We start from the raw sequence: 17,660 nt of genomic DNA on the forward strand, positions 1-17,660 counted from the left end.
CTCTTCAGTGTTACAGTTGAAAAATTATATTTAGACCAAATTAAAACTTGTAGTCCTCTTTTATTAACAAAATGGAAAACTGTTTTTTTTCTAGTTTGTCGCTTTATGTATATATATTTTTTATTTTAGAAAAATAATCTAATAAACTCTTTTTTCATGAGTCCTAATGACAAAAACGAATTATCAAAATATGCCATTCAGTCTTCAACCACAAATCTTTTTTTTTAGGACATCAAAGGGGTAACATATATTAGTTGTACCAAGACGAAAGATAAGGATTTAATTAAAACGAGCAAAGATCCCACTAGAAAACTTAATTGTTTGGGTTTTAAAAAGTCTCTGGTGTAATGTAATTACTGTAACATACTTTCCTGCGGTGGGGAAATGAACACCAATCGACATCGAGTCCTGTAGGAAAACAAACGCTCTGATTGGCTGAAGCGCGGTGTCGGTTTCAAGGCGGCCCGCGCATGGTGCTAGAGAAGGGGGGGTGTCTAGTGAATGGAATGGGCGCCTTGAAACCGGCGGAATCCTCGCGGAGAGAGGGGAGCGAGCCTCTGGACTTCGTACCGCCCAGCATGTGAGCCGACGCTCGGCGTGAAGTTTAGACGAAAAGCCCTGGAAATACTACCCGTTTCTGAGTCTGGATTTTGGACTGAGTAGCAGCTGAACGCGCTGGGGTGGTTTTATTTAGATTTTTTTAAGTAGACGTGAGTTGAAGTGCAGTTTTCCACGGAGTGTGAGTGAAGAGTGGACTGCTTGGAGTCACTTACAAAGAACATTAAGAAGTCATGACACGACGAACGTTTTACTTGGATTTATCTTCGTAAACTGCAAGTGAAAAGTCGACACAAGCCGCTGAAACTCAAACAAAGTGGACTAAAAGTTAGAGCTGTCGACATTTATCGTGGGTTTTTCACCGTTTTCGGACGTTTTTAAGTCTCTCTACTTGGATCAAAGTTTTTCTATCCCACCCCCTCCTCCTCCCAGCTATGGCGGCGGCCAGGTTCACCGCTGGCTCCGCGCTGCTGCGGATCATGTGGCTGCTGTGCGGGATTTCTCTCTCACCCACTTCTTCTGCTCAGCATCACAACAGCGAAAGTGGGATATCCGTCCCGGAGCACGGTTTTTGCCAGCCCATCTCCATCCCGCTCTGCACCGATATCGCCTACAACCAGACCATCATGCCGAACCTCCTGGGCCACACCAACCAGGAGGACGCCGGGCTGGAGGTGCACCAGTTCTACCCGCTGGTGAAGGTCCAGTGCTCCGCGGATCTCAAGTTCTTCCTGTGCTCCATGTACGCCCCGGTGTGCACCGTGCTGGAGCAGGCCATCCCGCCGTGTCGGTCCCTGTGTGAGCGGGCACGGCAGGGATGTGAAGCCCTGATGAATAAATTCGGCTTCCAGTGGCCGGACCGCCTCCGTTGCGAGGCTTTCCCCGTCCACGGAGCCGGGGAGATCTGCGTGGGACAGAACACATCGGAACCCGGCAGCCCGTCTTCCTCCTCGTCTCCCCGTGCATCCGAACCCGTGACCCCTCCACCCATAGGTGGTGGACAGCACCCTCCGATCCCGCAGCCCAATTCGCCCAACCAGTTCTCCTGTCCCTTACAGCTGGAGGTGCCGCCCTACCTGGGCTACAAATTCATGGGGGTCAGAGACTGTGGCGCCCCCTGCGAGCCCACGAAACCCAGCGGGATCATGTATTTTCGAGAAGACGAGGTGAAATTTGGCAGACTTTGGGTCGGGATCTGGTCCATACTGTGCTGCGTGAGCACCCTGTTCACGGTGCTCACCTATTTAGTGGATATGAGGAGGTTCAGGTACCCGGAGCGGCCCATCATCTTCCTGTCCGGCTGCTACTTCATGGTGGCCGTGGCCTACGCCGCTGGGTTCTTTCTGGAGGACAAGGTGGTGTGCGTGGATAAATTCAAGGGGGAGGCCTACAGGACTGTGGCTCAGGGTACCAAAAAGGAGGGCTGCACCATCCTGTTCATGGTGCTCTACTTCTTCGGCATGGCCAGCTCCATCTGGTGGGTCATCTTGTCCCTGACTTGGTTCCTCTCCGCCGGAATGAAATGGGGCCACGAGGCGATAGAGGCCAACTCCCAGTACTTCCACCTGGCCGCGTGGGCCGTCCCGGCCATCAAAACCATAACGATCCTTGCAATGGGCCAGGTGGACGGAGACGTCCTGACCGGAGTGTGCTTCGTGGGGATCTTCAACGTGGACGCCTTACGCGGTTTCGTACTAGCGCCGCTGTTCGTCTACCTCTTCATCGGCACGTCCTTCCTGTTGGCTGGCTTCGTGTCGCTGTTCCGGATCCGCACCATCATGAAACACGACGGCACCAAAACGGAGAAGCTGGAGAAGCTGATGGTTCGGATTGGGGTGTTCAGCGTGCTCTACACGGTTCCGGCCACCATCGTGATCGCCTGTTATTTCTACGAGCAGGCCTTCAGGGAGCAGTGGGAACGCACCTGGCACATGCATACCTGCAAGCGCTTCGCCGTCCCCTGCCCGGTCCACAACTTCGCCCCCATGACCCCGGACTTCACCGTGTTCATGATCAAATATCTGATGACCATGATCGTCGGGATCACTTCCGGTTTCTGGGTCTGGTCCGGGAAGACCCTCCAGTCCTGGCGGAGTTTCTACAAGCGTCTCAGCAACGGGAACCACGGAGAGACGACGGTGTGAAGGCGAAACATGCGCGAAAATGAGGTCAAAAGCTTTCATTTCATTAATCCTGGTTGGATATTTTTTTTCTTCTTTTTTTTAAGAACTGAGTTATAGTGTTTTACTGTTGTGACAGCAGCACACAACACCTTTAAGGAAGTTGGACAACCTTCCAATATACTCACTTACTCCCCCGTTCCCTATTTTGTCAAAGAAATCATGGCTTTTGTATTCTTGGACCATAAACTGCTATAAAATGGCCATGCAAAGACTTAACCCTTTATAATATACACATATATTCCTATGTTACAATTTGAATGTACTCCCTATTCACCCTTGAGTTTGTCAGTGGACTGTATGAGAAAAACAATGTGATAAAATTCATTCATTAGGGAAATTACTGCAAAGCTTTAATTGATGTTAGAGTTTGCAGGGTACAATCTCTTCTGCTTTAAATGGGAGGAATAGTTAATCATCTTGTTTATGTGCCAAGTGGCTGCCTAGATTTCCCTCTTTTTCTAATCTTCCGACTGATGAATATTCACTTCTGTTTTGAATGTTCACTCCGAAGTTGAATGAAGTTATGTACTGGTTTGCACAGTGATCGTAAATGTAAAAAAAAATGACTGTTACACCACAGATTGACCTGGATCTTGCTTTTTTTTTTTTTTTCAAAGAGGCCACACACACATGCATACAGAAACCTGGAGACACAACGGCTCATTGTTAGTCTCTGTGTGTGGTCTCTCTACTTTTGGATTACCCATCAAAAAAGCTTTCTTTTTTCCCTCTTTAAAGCCTTTAAGACACCCAAAGCACCATTTCAGTGATCCAGATTTAATCCATGGGGGTGCAAATGGTTCTTCTGGAGCTCTGTTATTTTATCCAGGATAAAATTGTACTCTGAGTTAGCACCTGCGTTCTGCTTGGTGTAACTTGCCTTATTTTTTTTAATTTCATGAAGTGTTACATTATTGCAAGCCGACTGAACATTTTTTTTAGATGTTTTATTTACTTATTTTTAATTATCTGGGTTGTTTTTTTTTTTCTACAGAAGCCTAAAAATCTGAGAAGTTGCATGTTGTTTCTGTGTTAGAAGGAGGTCAAATAGAAGAGCTCGTTCCTGAGGAGAGGGTTGTTTTTAGGAAATAAAAAAACTGGTTTACCAGATTGTGAGAACAGAAAGTTAAGGTTGTGTTGTACCTGACTTTTAATCATGATAATTTCCTAGTTTTTGATACAGGATTGTATAGGAATAACACCTTATTTTAGGCTTAAACCTGAGTTTAAATGCTTTTAGTTAAAGTGAGACGACTCTTGTTGAATGTCTGTCTTATCTTGATTAGGAGAAGTAAATGCTGCAAGCGTCGACTTGACGCTTGCAGCATTTAAAACAAGTGACTTCGTCATTCAGACTAAACAAATATATTAGTGGCGATTTGTCAGGAGTCAGCTGAAACCGCCTGCTTCTCGTCTCGTAGCACATTTTCTCAGACAATGAGAGCAAGTCAGCAGTTTGACCTTTGTGGTTATTTAAATTCCCAAACATGCCCTGTTGTTTTTTACGTATATTCTCACTAAAATTGTGCATACTTTATACTTCATGCTGTATTTAAAGGCAGTCTGTATATACCATGCCATTTTCTTCTTCTTCTCCTCCTCACATGGATGTACTACATACCTCAAGACCTGGTTAAGTTCTGCTCAACAGAAAAATGTCACTTCATGCATTTTTTACCAAACAAAGCAAAAAGTGATTCTGTTATTGCTACCAGACTGACACGTTTAGTTTGTTCTGTTTGCAGAAGGAAAATTAGTTTTTTTATGTTTTCAGAACATATGCAAACCAGCCAGCAAACAGAGACTCTTGATTTTTAGATGCATATTGTATTTAAGGGGGGGGAAATACCCATTTTTGTCTTTTTTTACTTGTATTTTTTTTTAAATGAGATAAGCCCATTGTACATGTACAGTTTGAATAAAAGTGGTAAAGTTTGTAATGTGGTGATTATCATTTTGTGATGTGGACCTTGAGTTGTGCTAATGTTTAGCCAACATTAGCAATGTCTACAGCAAAACAATAGATAAGCCAGCCTTCAGATTAGAGCTAGACGTCAGTTAGTTTCAGCAAACGTATTGCTCTCTCATGTTTACAGAATCCTACTTCAGTGATATTTGTGACAGAGGTTCTGGAAAAAAAAACACATTTTAAAGTGTTTGTTTCTAGGTGTTGGAGCTGTTTACTGTGCAGCAGCATTTAGTTTACAGCCCTCTGACGAAGTGCTTGAGGGATGAGTCAGATAACTTTATTAGTCCAGTCTGCAGATTCACTTTCAGCAAAGAAAAGCTAAACGAAAGCAAAGGAGCTATTCCTGTTGGCCTTTAATGTCGATGTAATGTAAATAGACTGTCGTTTATGTTTAGCAGTCTATAAACAGGACATAAATGTGACACATTCACCACTCTTAAAGTTTTATAACATCAAATAAAAATACTAGGATACTAGGAGGAGCCATCGTTGACCTGTTTTGCAGTTAGCTAGTGAGTCATCAGTGAAATAAAGTGGTTCAGATTATCCTTTACTTGGCAACCATGAGTCATAAAACTGTATTTTTTAAAATAAATACTACTTGGAGAAAGTGCATTAATCCTTGGGAGGTTCTTTCATTTTGTGCTCCACCCTGATCTCTAAAAGCAGGGGTGACCAAAGTGTGGCCCGAGGGCCATTTGTGACCCTGAACTGATTTTCAGCGGCCCTTGAATTGATGCAGATGAAGACATTTTGATCCAATTAGTTCAAAACTACAACCCACAAATAAAAGCTCACAAAAAATGTAAGGCAACAACACAAAAATAATCTTTTAATAGCCAATCCTTCTTGTTTCCCTTTAATTTCATGGTAAATAGGTGCACAACTATCCATTGACTTTTATACTAAAGCAGACTTTTTTTTTTAACTTAAATCTGTTTTTAATTACATTATTAACAGTTAGATGAATATAGCAAGAGTTTTCAAACAACCAGGGAGCTAAATCGTGGTTTTTATTGCTGAGAAAAGACTCAGTCTTCGTGAGGAAATTAGTGAGATTGTTAGTTTCCTTTCAATGAGAAAAAATTTGCAAAAAACTTTTTGAAGCTTTGGATTTACAAAGATTTACATATTCATAATATGACACATATGACAACATAAGATGTTGTGGACATTCAATTAATGAGTTGCTTTAAGTTCTTTGATGGTTGTAAAATAGCTATGAAGTTTGATTCTGGGAGGAAAAAGTGGAAAATGTTTTATAGGTTGCTTTTAGCCAAAACAACACCCTTGGGACTTGCCCGAGTCACTAAAGCCTACCTGGTTCAGTAACAAGTGCAAGTTGTAATAAAGAGAAAGAGCGACCGTTAACAGGTGTGCTCTGTGAAGCTAGCTGATTGCGGGCTGCTAGATCTGGCTAGTTCACAGGGTGAAAAAGGGTGGGACATCTGGATGGAGGTCGTTAGAAACCAGGCTAGTCTTTCTCGCGCCCAGCTTAAACAGAATGTCCTCTATATTCTCATCTGTAGTAATACTCAGGAGTTAGAGGCTTCTCAGACCCGTTAGACGGAGAGCTGGAGAGCAACATCTCCCTCCTCTCAGAAGGGGAAGTAGATATAGAGAGAAGAGGGGTGGGGGGTGTTGCGCAACAACAATTCCTGTAAAAGAAATCTGACTATTTTGTAAATATTTCATGCTTTATTGTTGAGCAGGAAATACATTCTCAAGATCTTAGTTTTTAAAAAATGTTTTGTATTTTGGTCACCCTTGCCTTAGAAACAAAAATAGCTATTTTTAAATAATACTATAGAAATATTATGTATCATAGTGTTTCCCCATTTTATATATGAATGCCATTATAAGCTTCAGTCCTCACTATGCACAGCTATGCATTAACTTTCTACAGTTTTGATATGACCTTGGAATATGGCTGACTTACTAACAATAGGCAGAAATTTAAAGAGGAGCAGCAAAAGCAAATGAGGTGGATAAGCAGAGCTTACCAACAACTGATGATGTCATCCAGGATATGCTGCTATGAAATATCCTCTACAGATGTTGAGCTGATAGCATGTCATGACACTGTCATAGAGTAACAGTTTTGACTCGGAGGCAACTTTGGGTGTGCTGCAAGACTGACTGCTACTGGAAATCCATTACAACTCTTTGAAGATTATTGGATGATATGAGTTCTGAGAACATTTGATTTCCCTTTCGGATAAATAAAGTAATCTTTTTAACTGAAATGAATGTTTAAGCAACTAAAGTTTTTATTTTATTTTATAAGTTGTTCATAAGTTAAAATGTTCATGTTTTGCACATTTTATACATGCAAACTGTTTTTTTTTCTAGGAATATTTTCCTCTCAAGAATTTTGATTGGATCGGTTTTGCAGCTTTGATCAAAGTTTTTAAATAAACTTCTTTGTGTAATTTAGATACCAATAATACTTTTTAATTAATAAATCTCTTGTAAAGATCATTCATTTCAATCTTTATATAGAACAAAAAATTGATTAATTTTAATAACTTTTTATTTGTAATCTTACCAAGCTCTTAGAATCCTCATCTATTTAGTGAAAATCATTGGAAATCATTTCCTCCTTTGTGAAAATAATTATGAATAAAAATAGTTTTTCCAGTGTGGCAGAATCTCCTGTTCAGCTGAAGACAGTTTGGTGTATTTTGTCAAACCCTTTAGAGTTAAACTTTGGCTTCTGTTTTTAACAGAAGTGTGAGTACATTTATTATGCTAAACTGTTAAATTATGGTAAAAATCAGTTTAAAGTTGATGGAAATGTGTGCAGAATTAAAAAATGGTTTTTGTTTTTACAGAAATCTTTCTTATAGTGTAAAGAGAAAACAGCAGAAAGGCAAATTATGTGAGTTGAATATTTAACTTTTTTCAGAGTTTAAACCCTAACACATTTTTTAAACGAGAAGAAATAACTTATGTTACATATTAATGTTCTAAAGGGAAATTATTTTCTTTTTGAAATTAAATTAAAATATGACAACTGCATGTGCGTGGGATTTTTACCAAGAGTCAAAACGTGACTATTTATTTTTAATCGTTTAACTTGTGCCTTTATTGTTTCCCTGTCTGGGACGAAAGTAGCAGAAATCATTAAATAAAACACAAATACACTAAAATAACCTTTCATTTCCCTAACATTGTGGCTGATGAGACAGAGCTTTAGGCTATTTCTCTAATTTATTGTGATAATAATGTAAACAAAAGCAGGAAAAATGAGAGCAGTAAATTCCTAAATCCACAACTGAAACACTCTCACACGTCCCAGTAATTGATCCTGAGTGACTCTGGTTCTGTAATCCTCTGTATAAATACTGAAACCTCCGAGTCTGTGTCAAAGTGCCGCAGGACCACAGCATGGTGAGTGACTTGTAGAGATTTATCTCCCCTGCTGCTGTTCTCATTTCACCCAGCAGGGGGCGACACGCACCGACATGTAAGGTTAAATCCACTTTGGGGTGATACTTACATCTGGTGGCAGCAGCTGCTACAAGCAGCTTTTCTTAATAATAAACGCACAAAATTAAGTTAGATCGAGGTTTTATGTTTGTATCTGTAAGGTTTCATATTTTTGTTTTTAAAACAATTAATAGAAGCAAATCTGCATCGAAATTATGCAACAAAATCCTAAGAACCTTGTAGGAATGTTACATAAATTATGAAAAGATTAATAAAAATTAAGTAAAGCTAATAATTAAATAAATTAAGAAACATAAGTTGTTTAAATTAAGTGCAAATTTTAGCTTACAAAAATATTTTTATTCAAAACAACAAATGAAAGAGTTCAATAATCACAGCAGTAATAAAAAGTATTGTGTGATAAACTGAATTATTTAAACACCCAAATTTAAAGTACAATAAAACTACAGACATAACTATGGTTAAACTATGAATAAATGCTACAAATCAAATAAAAGCCAAGCTAAAAAAAATCTTCCTAAGTTTATTTATATAAAAATCAATGACTACTTCTTCTCTCAACTCTTCAGGAAGGCTATTTCACAGGACAAGGTATAATAATAATAATAATAATAATAATAATAATAATAATAATAATAACAACAACAACAACAACAACAACTGTTGGGATGAATACTAATTAATATTGTTTTAAAACCATTAAAATCTAATGCAAAATATGGAGTTACCCAAATAACTACCTGAAATTTATTTATTTATGGTATTTAAAGAAAACCAGAAAGCGGAGCATTGCAGTTATCCACTGTGTAGATTGTAACTCCCGTCTCAACATTTACACTCGCCCATGAAAATGTGCAATTATACAACCGTACATCTTTGAAAAGCAGAAGTGGAGCCTCCTGCACAACCAACAAGAATGCAGAAAGTGGCTTCTGGACGGTAAGTCAACAACAAAACACTCGTCTTTTCCAGCAGCCATTGTAGAGCGCATGCAGTGGCAAAACCAAACGTGCTGGAGCTCTGGGCTGCTAGGCAATGAGCTGGGCTTCACTGGGGTTGCTAGGTGATGCTACATTCAGGAGCATTTTGAAACGGCTCATTTTTGAGACACCAAAAAACACTAATTTATTGGCAAAAAAGCTGGGTGTTTTTCTTTAAGCACTTCGGCTGTTTTTAGACTCAAATAGAAGTGTAAAGATGTGCAAAATGTGAATTTTGCATAATAGATTCCCTTAAAAATATACATCAACCATGACAGCCCATTGGTTGATTTTGTTGAAGATCATTGGACTAATCCGATTACATCTTTGACCATGGTTATAAATTTTGCCATTTGAACTGGTAAGAGTTAGGGAAGTGAAACTGAATAAGTTCAAAAAGTAAAATGAATGGAAGTCAATACAAAGTCCTTATATGGATATAAATACAAACGTGTGTGTGTGTGTGTACTTGTATATCTGTAAATATATATATACACAGACTACATGTAGTACATTTGTTAAATACTGACTGGAAAGGGATTTATATTAATGCAGTTATTTCATGTCACATATTTTAATTAAGTTAATATTTTGCTAAAAATCCATTTTCACTTTGACATTAAAGGGATTTTTCTGTAAGTGTTTTGTCAAAAAAGACTTACTGATCATGATTGATTTGTAAAGCAAAAAAATCATTATATTTGGTGTAGATAAGTAGGTAAGCCTAAATGTGGAGCCATGCAGAAGTATTCACACCCCGTGGATTTTTTCCCTAAGTAAAACCCAGTTGCATATTGCATAATTAGTAACTAGAGTCCAGTTGTGTGTATGGAAACATTTAAAGCAAGTAGCATTATAAATCTACATATGTAGTCTAAATATTTTTTGGCAGGTTTGAGGTTATGCAGCATCTAAAATAGTTTTAATAAAAGTTTTAACTTGACAAATCTGTAATCTGAACATATCTGTGAAAAGTCAATCTGATGCAATCAGTCTGGACATCAGGGATTGTGATGTTTATGATGCCAAAAGATAAAAATTTGCTCCCTGTTGTTGTGACATGTAAACACAGTGATTAAACCTCTGGGTCATTAGTCCGCTCTCTCTGTACTCCCTGGACATTAATTTAAATTTAATGCTCTGGGACTGTTTTCCATGAAGATGTAACTGTGACAAAACTCCCTTTACCCCCCTGTGGGGCAGATGACATCGGAGAGAATACAAAAAGTAAAAACAACCCCCGTAAAGGTCAAATATACACTTTGTGTTTTAGTATTAAAGAAAATAAGACGATTAAAGACAATTTTTATCTAAATAAATAATAAATGTGTAATTTATGAGCAAATCCATTGACCATATAGGAAACTCGCCAATTAAAAAAAACTCAAATTGTTGAATTAAAAGTTTTTGCGCTAGGGTGAGATGGTTTCTTTCGGCTGTGCTTCACAAAACTGCAATAGAAACACTTATTTTGCATCACATGACTCACATGACCAATAACCGGATGTTACTACTGGCAGAAACGACGAAGAAGACAACAGGAAGTAGCAGGGACATGATGACGCGACGTGTTTGTTAATGACATCACGTGACCAAACTTATTCATGTGATTTTAATTACCCAAAATGTTTGATTCAAATCAACCCCAGAAGAGTGGATTGATCAAAAATATTGATATTACCAATAACAACTCCGTGTCAGTATCAATATCGGATCGATAATAGCGTAAGATCGATACTTTAATTTCAGATTTCCTTGTAAAATTTTATTTTCGTTTTGTATTATTTTGTTTTTGTCTCTACTTCAAAAACTATTTTGTTTTGATTTATTCTCAAATGGCTATTGCCATTTGAAAAATGTAGGAACATGTAGGAAAAATATTTTTTTTATGTTTTTAAAGTATTTTGTAGAAACTTATAAACTTTGTCCAAATTCTGAGCTTTGAACAAAATAAACCAAAAGAAAAACCACAAAAACACCAGGAGGTGAGAAGTTTGACATTATATCAAACTTAAATTAAAAGTATTATTGGTGTCAGTATTGCATTGTTTATCCATTTTTACAACTAGTCAAAGGTCTGCAGATGTGAATTGGATGATGCTGTAATCTGATACAGTGGAGAAAATGATTTCTGTTTGAGCTCTACATGATCCTTTCTTAAATAAAGTTTATTGTTAGAAGTATTGCAACTCTAAATAAACTAAATACTAAGAAAAGTACATGGATCTCTGAGCAGCTCTCTTTTTATTCTGGCATTCAGCAGATATTCCTGGTAATTATTGCTGACATAAGTTTTGTGTGATTTGATGTCAAAAAGTTTTGTCCTTTTGTACAGAGTATTTTCAAATGTTTTGTAAAAAATGTGTGAAATGTTTATTGCTGGTATTATTATTGTATGAATGTGTTTTATTTTACAGTTGGAGAGCCAAAGGAACATTTCCATATTTCTGGACTATAATATCTGACATTATTTTATCTTTCACCCCAGTTACAGTAGTTTTCTTATTTTTTAAGCAACCGTTTTGTGTAATTAGGCTCTGGAGATGAACTGAGCTCTGATTGGACTCAGCAGGCGCTAAATGAAGACTCACACTGACGTTTTCCTGGGCAGGGGGTGAACTGTGTGGCCGGCACATCCCATCATCTTCACACTCTGCAGTACACGTTCATGGAAAAAGCATCTAGGATTGACAGAGAGACGTGAACATAATGATCAATGCAACCATGTTGGGTTCATTCACCTTGTTGGGATTTAAGGACAGTTCAGCAAAATACCGCCTGACCCTGTTTGCTCTAACCCTGCTGTGTTACATTGTGATTATATTTGTGAATGTGGCTCTTATTCTTACCATCATACTAGAGGAGAAGCTTCACAAGCCCATGTACATCTTCCTGTGTAATCTGTGTTTTAACAGCCTTTATGGGACGGCAGCTTTTCACCCTAAATTTCTCTTCGATCTGTTGTCCAACACTCATGTCATTTCTTACGCTGGTTGCCTCCTGCAGGTTTTTTTCATCTACTCCTATGCGACAACAGACTTCTCCATTCTCGCGGTGATGTCTTACGATCGGTATTTGGCCATCTGCCGCCCTCTGGAGTATCACTCCATCATGACCAAACAACGGGTCGCTTTCTTGGTGTGTTTCTCCAGACTGGTGCCAATGATCTGCCAGTCTGCTGTCGTGATCATGAGCTCCAAGCTGATTCTATGTGGCTTCCAGGTAGAGAAACTATACTGTGAGAACTGGTCCTTTATTAAACTTTCATGTTACTCAACAACGTTAAATAATATAGTTGGATTTTTTGTCATAATCCTGTATTGTGGCCACGCTCTCTTCATTTTGTGCTCATACTTTCAGTTGGTTACGTTTGCTCTAAGGTACCCAGAACGCAGGAGGAAGTTCCTGCAGACATGCATGCCGCATCTCATATGTCTGACTAACGTCTCCGCCACTCTTCTTTTCGACGTCATGTACGCTCGATACGGGTCGGAGTCGGTGCCGCAGAGTCTGAAGAACTTCATGGCGATCCAGTTTCTGATCATCCCGCCAATGCTTAACCCGATCATCTATGGTTTGAATTTAACTCAAGTTCGCAACAGTTTCTTCAGATTGTGCAGGTACAAAAAGCAGGTGGAGGGGTGAGGATGAGGGTTGAGGTCGGCCATGTCGATGGAAATATTTACCGCATTTGCAACACAACTTATCTGGTTTTTCTTTCTGACCTTTCTTTACACCATGACTCAATATGCTAACAGAACTATCTGCAGAAATGTTTGAAAATGTTTATTATTAGCTATTTTAAAGGAAATCTGTGTAGTGTTTTGTTTTAAAATTACAAACAAAAACAAAAAAACAAAGATTATATCAAGATTTTTGAGTGTTGCTTTAATTTTCTTGCTTCCATTACTGTTTCTTCTTGTTTGTTTGTTGTTTTCCAAATACTAACAAATTAAATGCCAGACATTGTTTGGCATATTTCCATTTTGCTATAAAATAATAAAGGGTTGGTAAAACAGTTTAGTGTTTTTGCTTAATGTGGTTAAAAAGTAAAAATCACAAAAGAATCACATGAAAACTAAAAAGTTAAACACAAAAAAGGTAAATAATTTGATAATTCTAAAACAAAACAGAAAACTCTGATTTAAACATTTAATTTAACATCAACACCAAACACATTTTTATATTTTTTTTCTTCAGGTCAATTTCCTTTGACAAATTGTGACACACACAACTAATTTTTAATTGAGTATTTAACACATTTAGGTAGGGAACCAGCCCAGTTTTGTGCCCTTTATCTATAATGTGGAAGTTGTCATGTTCAGGAAAAGGAAAAGTTGTTGCTCATTCAGTTCGGGACTCAAACTAAAATATCTTAAATAAAAACTAATTTGTTTTTAGCTGGAAACAATTTTCTGGGCTAGTTTAATCTTATACAGTCAGAAAATTCAACTCAGTTTTTGGTTCAAACAAATTTTAAGAGGCATCTGTAAATTTCTGTGAATCTAAATAAATTACTACAATTTAATTAATTCAATGATTGTAATTACATCTTCCTGTTTCCATTTGCCGTCACTTTGCTGCTGGAACACCTGAGGAGCAAAGAAGAAGGATTTATATTTTTATTTATATTTCTCTTCAGAAAGTGAACTTATTAGACAGGGATAGATGTTTTCCAAGCAGCTTCTGGAAACCCTAAATTCAGTTTCTCATAAAATTAGAAACTAAAAGTGTGTCTGTTCTCTACAGCATGTTCACTGGACACTTGATTGGGTCTTTTTTGAATTAATTATTGCATCAGTGTGGCGTGGCATGGACATAATCAGCCTGTGGCTCTGCTGAGGTTATAAAAAGCCTTTAGATTGTTCTCATAGAGGCCTTCAGCTCGATTGAATCAATGGGTCTTGCGTCTCTCATCTTTAGTGTCAAACTGGAGGCCCAGGGGCCAAATCCGGCCCGCCAAAGCTTTTTATGTGGCCCTCAAATGTCAAATTACATCAGCTTGTCCCTCCAGTTTTTCACAATCACACTCATGCATTTTGTTTTTAGCAATAATGTATAATTATGAGTTTTTGCAGATTTTTCCCAAAACAATGGTCAAAACATTTTACCCTGCTGCCTCAGCCTTACTTGATGCCAAGTAATAATTGATACAGCAAGTAACAAAAAGTCACATTTACTGTCATAAATAAGCACAAATATTTCTAAATTAGAACCTCAAAATCTGTGATTTTGATTGTGAAAAATCACAAAAACAAAATTATGGAGGAACTGATGAAAAGTAGAAGTAGAGCCTCCTACGCAACCAACAATAATGCAGCAAGTAGTTTCTGGAGGGTAAGTCAACAACTAAACACTTGTCTTTTCCAGTAGCCATTGTACAACGCATACAGAGGTGAAACTAGCTGACCAAATGTGCTGGAGCTCTGCTTGCATTGCGTTGCTTGGTAACGGCGCAATGTGACAGGAAGTTTTTGAAATGGCTCATTTTCCAGACACCAAAAAATATCAACTAGAAACCCAAATATAAATATAAATAATTTGCAAAATGTGAATTTTGTATCATAGGTCCCCTTTAAACTCCCACCCACCTGAGACCAACAGAGTGGAGGAAGAAGGAGGCTCCCTTCAGATTCAGCTTTAAATTCAAACCTTACGCAAACAGGTGTGCAGACAATGAGCTATTCACTCAGAGCCAGATGAATCAAACGTCTGTTGAAGTTATTTTTTCACTCTCAGGTTTCAATGCAACAACCAACTATACAGTCGCATTATTCTCTCTTACTCTACTATGTTATTGTCTTATTTTACTGGTAAACGTTGCTCTCATTTTAACTGTAATCTTCCATCAGAACCTGCACGAACCCATGTACTTTATTGTGTGTAACCTGTGTATCAATGCACTTTATGGGACTGCAGGCTTTTACCCTAAGTTTATGTATGACCTGTTATCTGGAGCTCATGTCATAACATACGCAGGATGCTTCCTACAAATATATATTATTTATTCTTATGCAATGGTTGACTTCTCTGTTTTGGCACTGATGGCTTATGACAGATACGTGGCTATTTGCAGACCGCTGACCTACCACTCTGTGATGACTCGGCCCAGGACTGTTGCTTTGGTTTGTTTGTGTTGGATGGTTCCTCTGGGGTGTATGCTGCTGGTCGTCGGCCTCACATCAGTGCTCAAGCTATGCGGTTCCCACATCGACAAGCTTTACTGCGAGAACTGGTCCGTTGTTAAACTTTCTTGTGGTTCGACAAAAGTAAACGACGTAGTTGGACTCATTGTCATTGCGTTTTATTTTGTTCATGTTCTCTACATCGGCTGGTCATACGTCCAGCTTGTAAAGTCGGCCCTGAGCTCCAAGGAGGGCAGAGGAAAGTTTATCCAGACCTGCGTGCCGCATCTCATGTGTCTGTTCAACGTCAGCACTGCTCTGCTCTTTGACCTCATGTACTCCAGGTACGGATCGACGTCTGTGCCACAGGGTTTAAGAAACTTCATGGCCGTGCAATTTCTCATAATCCCACCAGTTGTGAACCCAGTTATTTATGGGCTGATTCTCACAAAAATTAGAAGGAGGATGATGCATTTGTGTGCGGTGGCATGCCAACGATTCAAACTAAAACAGATTGTCTGAAACATGCTCCTCTTGAACCTACAATGAATGGTTTACAGGGTTCACAAGTGCAAAAGTGTGTGGAAAAAAATCAAATTAGTGTGAATACTACTAAGAACCAGGGTCTGTCATATCTGTTTTTGTGGTAAATTGCACTGATTTGACTGTTTTTTCTTTGATTTCATTGGCTTTTGACAGAACGAAAGATCTTTTTATTTGTTGTGCATTGCCTCTTTGTTTTATTTTGATCTTTTGTTTTATATGTTTGTTCAGCACTTTGGTCAGTTTTACTGCTTCAAAAGTGCTTGTAAAAAAAGTTGGCTTGACTTGAATTTGTGCTACAGCATGACAATAAACTGAAACTAAATGCATTACAATATGCACTTTTGTTAAACTTATGAATCAGTTTGGTCTGATCAAAACTCAAAGATGAGTGCACCTTCATTTAGAAAATAAAAATATTAATTTTACAGCTTTTTGTTTCTATAAAGTTCTGTAGATCAAGGTTTTGGACGTGTTGTACTTTAAGTCTGGTTTAGATGAAAACCATTAGTGATCCTTGTTTTTGAACTTATGAACAAAGACATTAAAGATCAAAGAAGTGTGCTTAAAAATATTTATTAGTCTAGACTCAAGAGTTTTTTAGTTATATTTTAAAATGAAGCTCATTAAAGTTTATCCAGGTTCTCACTCAGCATCATGCGTCATGATTTAACATACACTTAATAAATCCCATTTTGCAAAATACTTTGTTTAAAATGTACAAGATATAAGAAAAGTGCTTGAAAATTTTAACATTTAGAAATTTAAATAAGGAAAATTATCAAATTTTAAAATTAAAATTGTGTCAGAAAACAGTTTTTTTGGCATGGGAAATGCACTCATAAAAAAAACTACAATAGAGCAGATTTGAGCTTATGTTTGTTCATTCAAAGCATAAACTTACTTATGTTTGCTGAAATAATCACAAGGAAAAGTATGACTTTATTCATATTAGATTTTTACACGGATGTACTTCTACTCATTGGGTCATTAAGTGTTTTGTAGGGAGTTTTAATTTCTTGGTTGTAAAAATGTATCCAGTTTAGAGGAAAGTAAAGCAGCTTTAGGGGGATGACACCTTTGGATTACAGCCCAAAATACTACTCATGCTTTTTATGAACTTTGAGATGATTTTATAGAAACTTGGAACGTTTTTGGACTTTTCAAGGTGATTGTTACACCCAATACTTTGACGGAGCTTACCGGGAACTTTCATAGGACTTTCCTGGAACCGACCAGAAACTTAAAGGAACTTTAATTGTTTTGCTTTCCCGTAATTTATGTGAGACTTTCTTGAAACTTTTACGTAAACTGTCAAGTACTTTAATGGTAATTTATTTGGACTTACCTGGTACTTTGATAGAACTTGCCAGGGGTTTTAATTGGACTTTTTCAGAACCTTCTAGGTGCTTTCTTCAAATGTACGAGTTATTTCCATACCAATTTGCTTTCAATGTAAATGTCTCCTACTTTTATGGAACCTTGTAGATTGCACAAAGTTCTTCCATGGAGCCTTCATAAATGAAAACAGTAAAATATAAAGACACTTTGGTTTTACTTATCAGGGACTTTCAGGAGACTTCCCTGGAACGTACCAGGTAGCTTAGATTGAATTTACCACTTACTTTCATAGAAATTACCAGTTACATTTGTATAGCGTATTTATTAAGGAGTAGGTGTTTTGTTTACCAGATAGTTTCCTGGAGTGTCCATGAAATAACTTCCATCACTTTGAAGGAATAAAAGTAAAGTAACTTCCTCTTTGTAGATTACGCAATAGTTCACTGTGGTGTTCGAGAAGTGGCTGCAGTGGGACACAGTTTACTTCAGGGAGCATTGTGGCCAACAT

The 17,660-nt window shown here is 38.0% G+C and overlaps 3 protein-coding genes across 3 annotated transcripts; all 3 read left to right on the top strand.

Annotated features, from left to right (window-relative positions):
* The first annotated feature begins 490 nt into the window (after positions 1–490).
* On the top strand, positions 491–4,681 carry LOC106930914 (frizzled-7-A-like). Its single transcript, XM_015008771.2, has one exon. It carries the CDS (start codon positions 993–995, stop codon positions 2,700–2,702), a length of 1,710 nt encoding a protein of 569 aa, XP_014864257.2. The 5' UTR covers positions 491–992; the 3' UTR covers positions 2,703–4,681.
* Positions 4,682–11,808: 7,127 nt separating this feature from the next.
* On the top strand, positions 11,809–13,130 carry LOC106930915 (olfactory receptor 10J5-like). The gene has a single exon (XM_015008772.2). The coding sequence runs from the start codon at positions 11,853–11,855 to the stop codon at positions 12,786–12,788; it is 936 nt and encodes a 311-aa protein (XP_014864258.1). The 5' UTR covers positions 11,809–11,852; the 3' UTR covers positions 12,789–13,130.
* A 1,712-nt stretch (positions 13,131–14,842) lies between these two features.
* LOC106930907 (olfactory receptor 52J3-like) lies at positions 14,843–16,185 on the top strand. Its single transcript, XM_015008766.2, has one exon. The coding sequence runs from the start codon at positions 14,843–14,845 to the stop codon at positions 15,788–15,790; it is 948 nt and encodes a 315-aa protein (XP_014864252.2). The 3' UTR covers positions 15,791–16,185.
* The last annotated feature ends 1,475 nt before the right edge of the window (positions 16,186–17,660 follow it).

This window comes from Poecilia mexicana, unplaced genomic scaffold (assembly GCF_051168715.1).
Source record: "Poecilia mexicana isolate PSO_F unplaced genomic scaffold, ASM5116871v1 scaffold_2, whole genome shotgun sequence".
NCBI classification, from domain to species: Eukaryota; Metazoa; Chordata; class Actinopteri; order Cyprinodontiformes; family Poeciliidae; genus Poecilia; species Poecilia mexicana.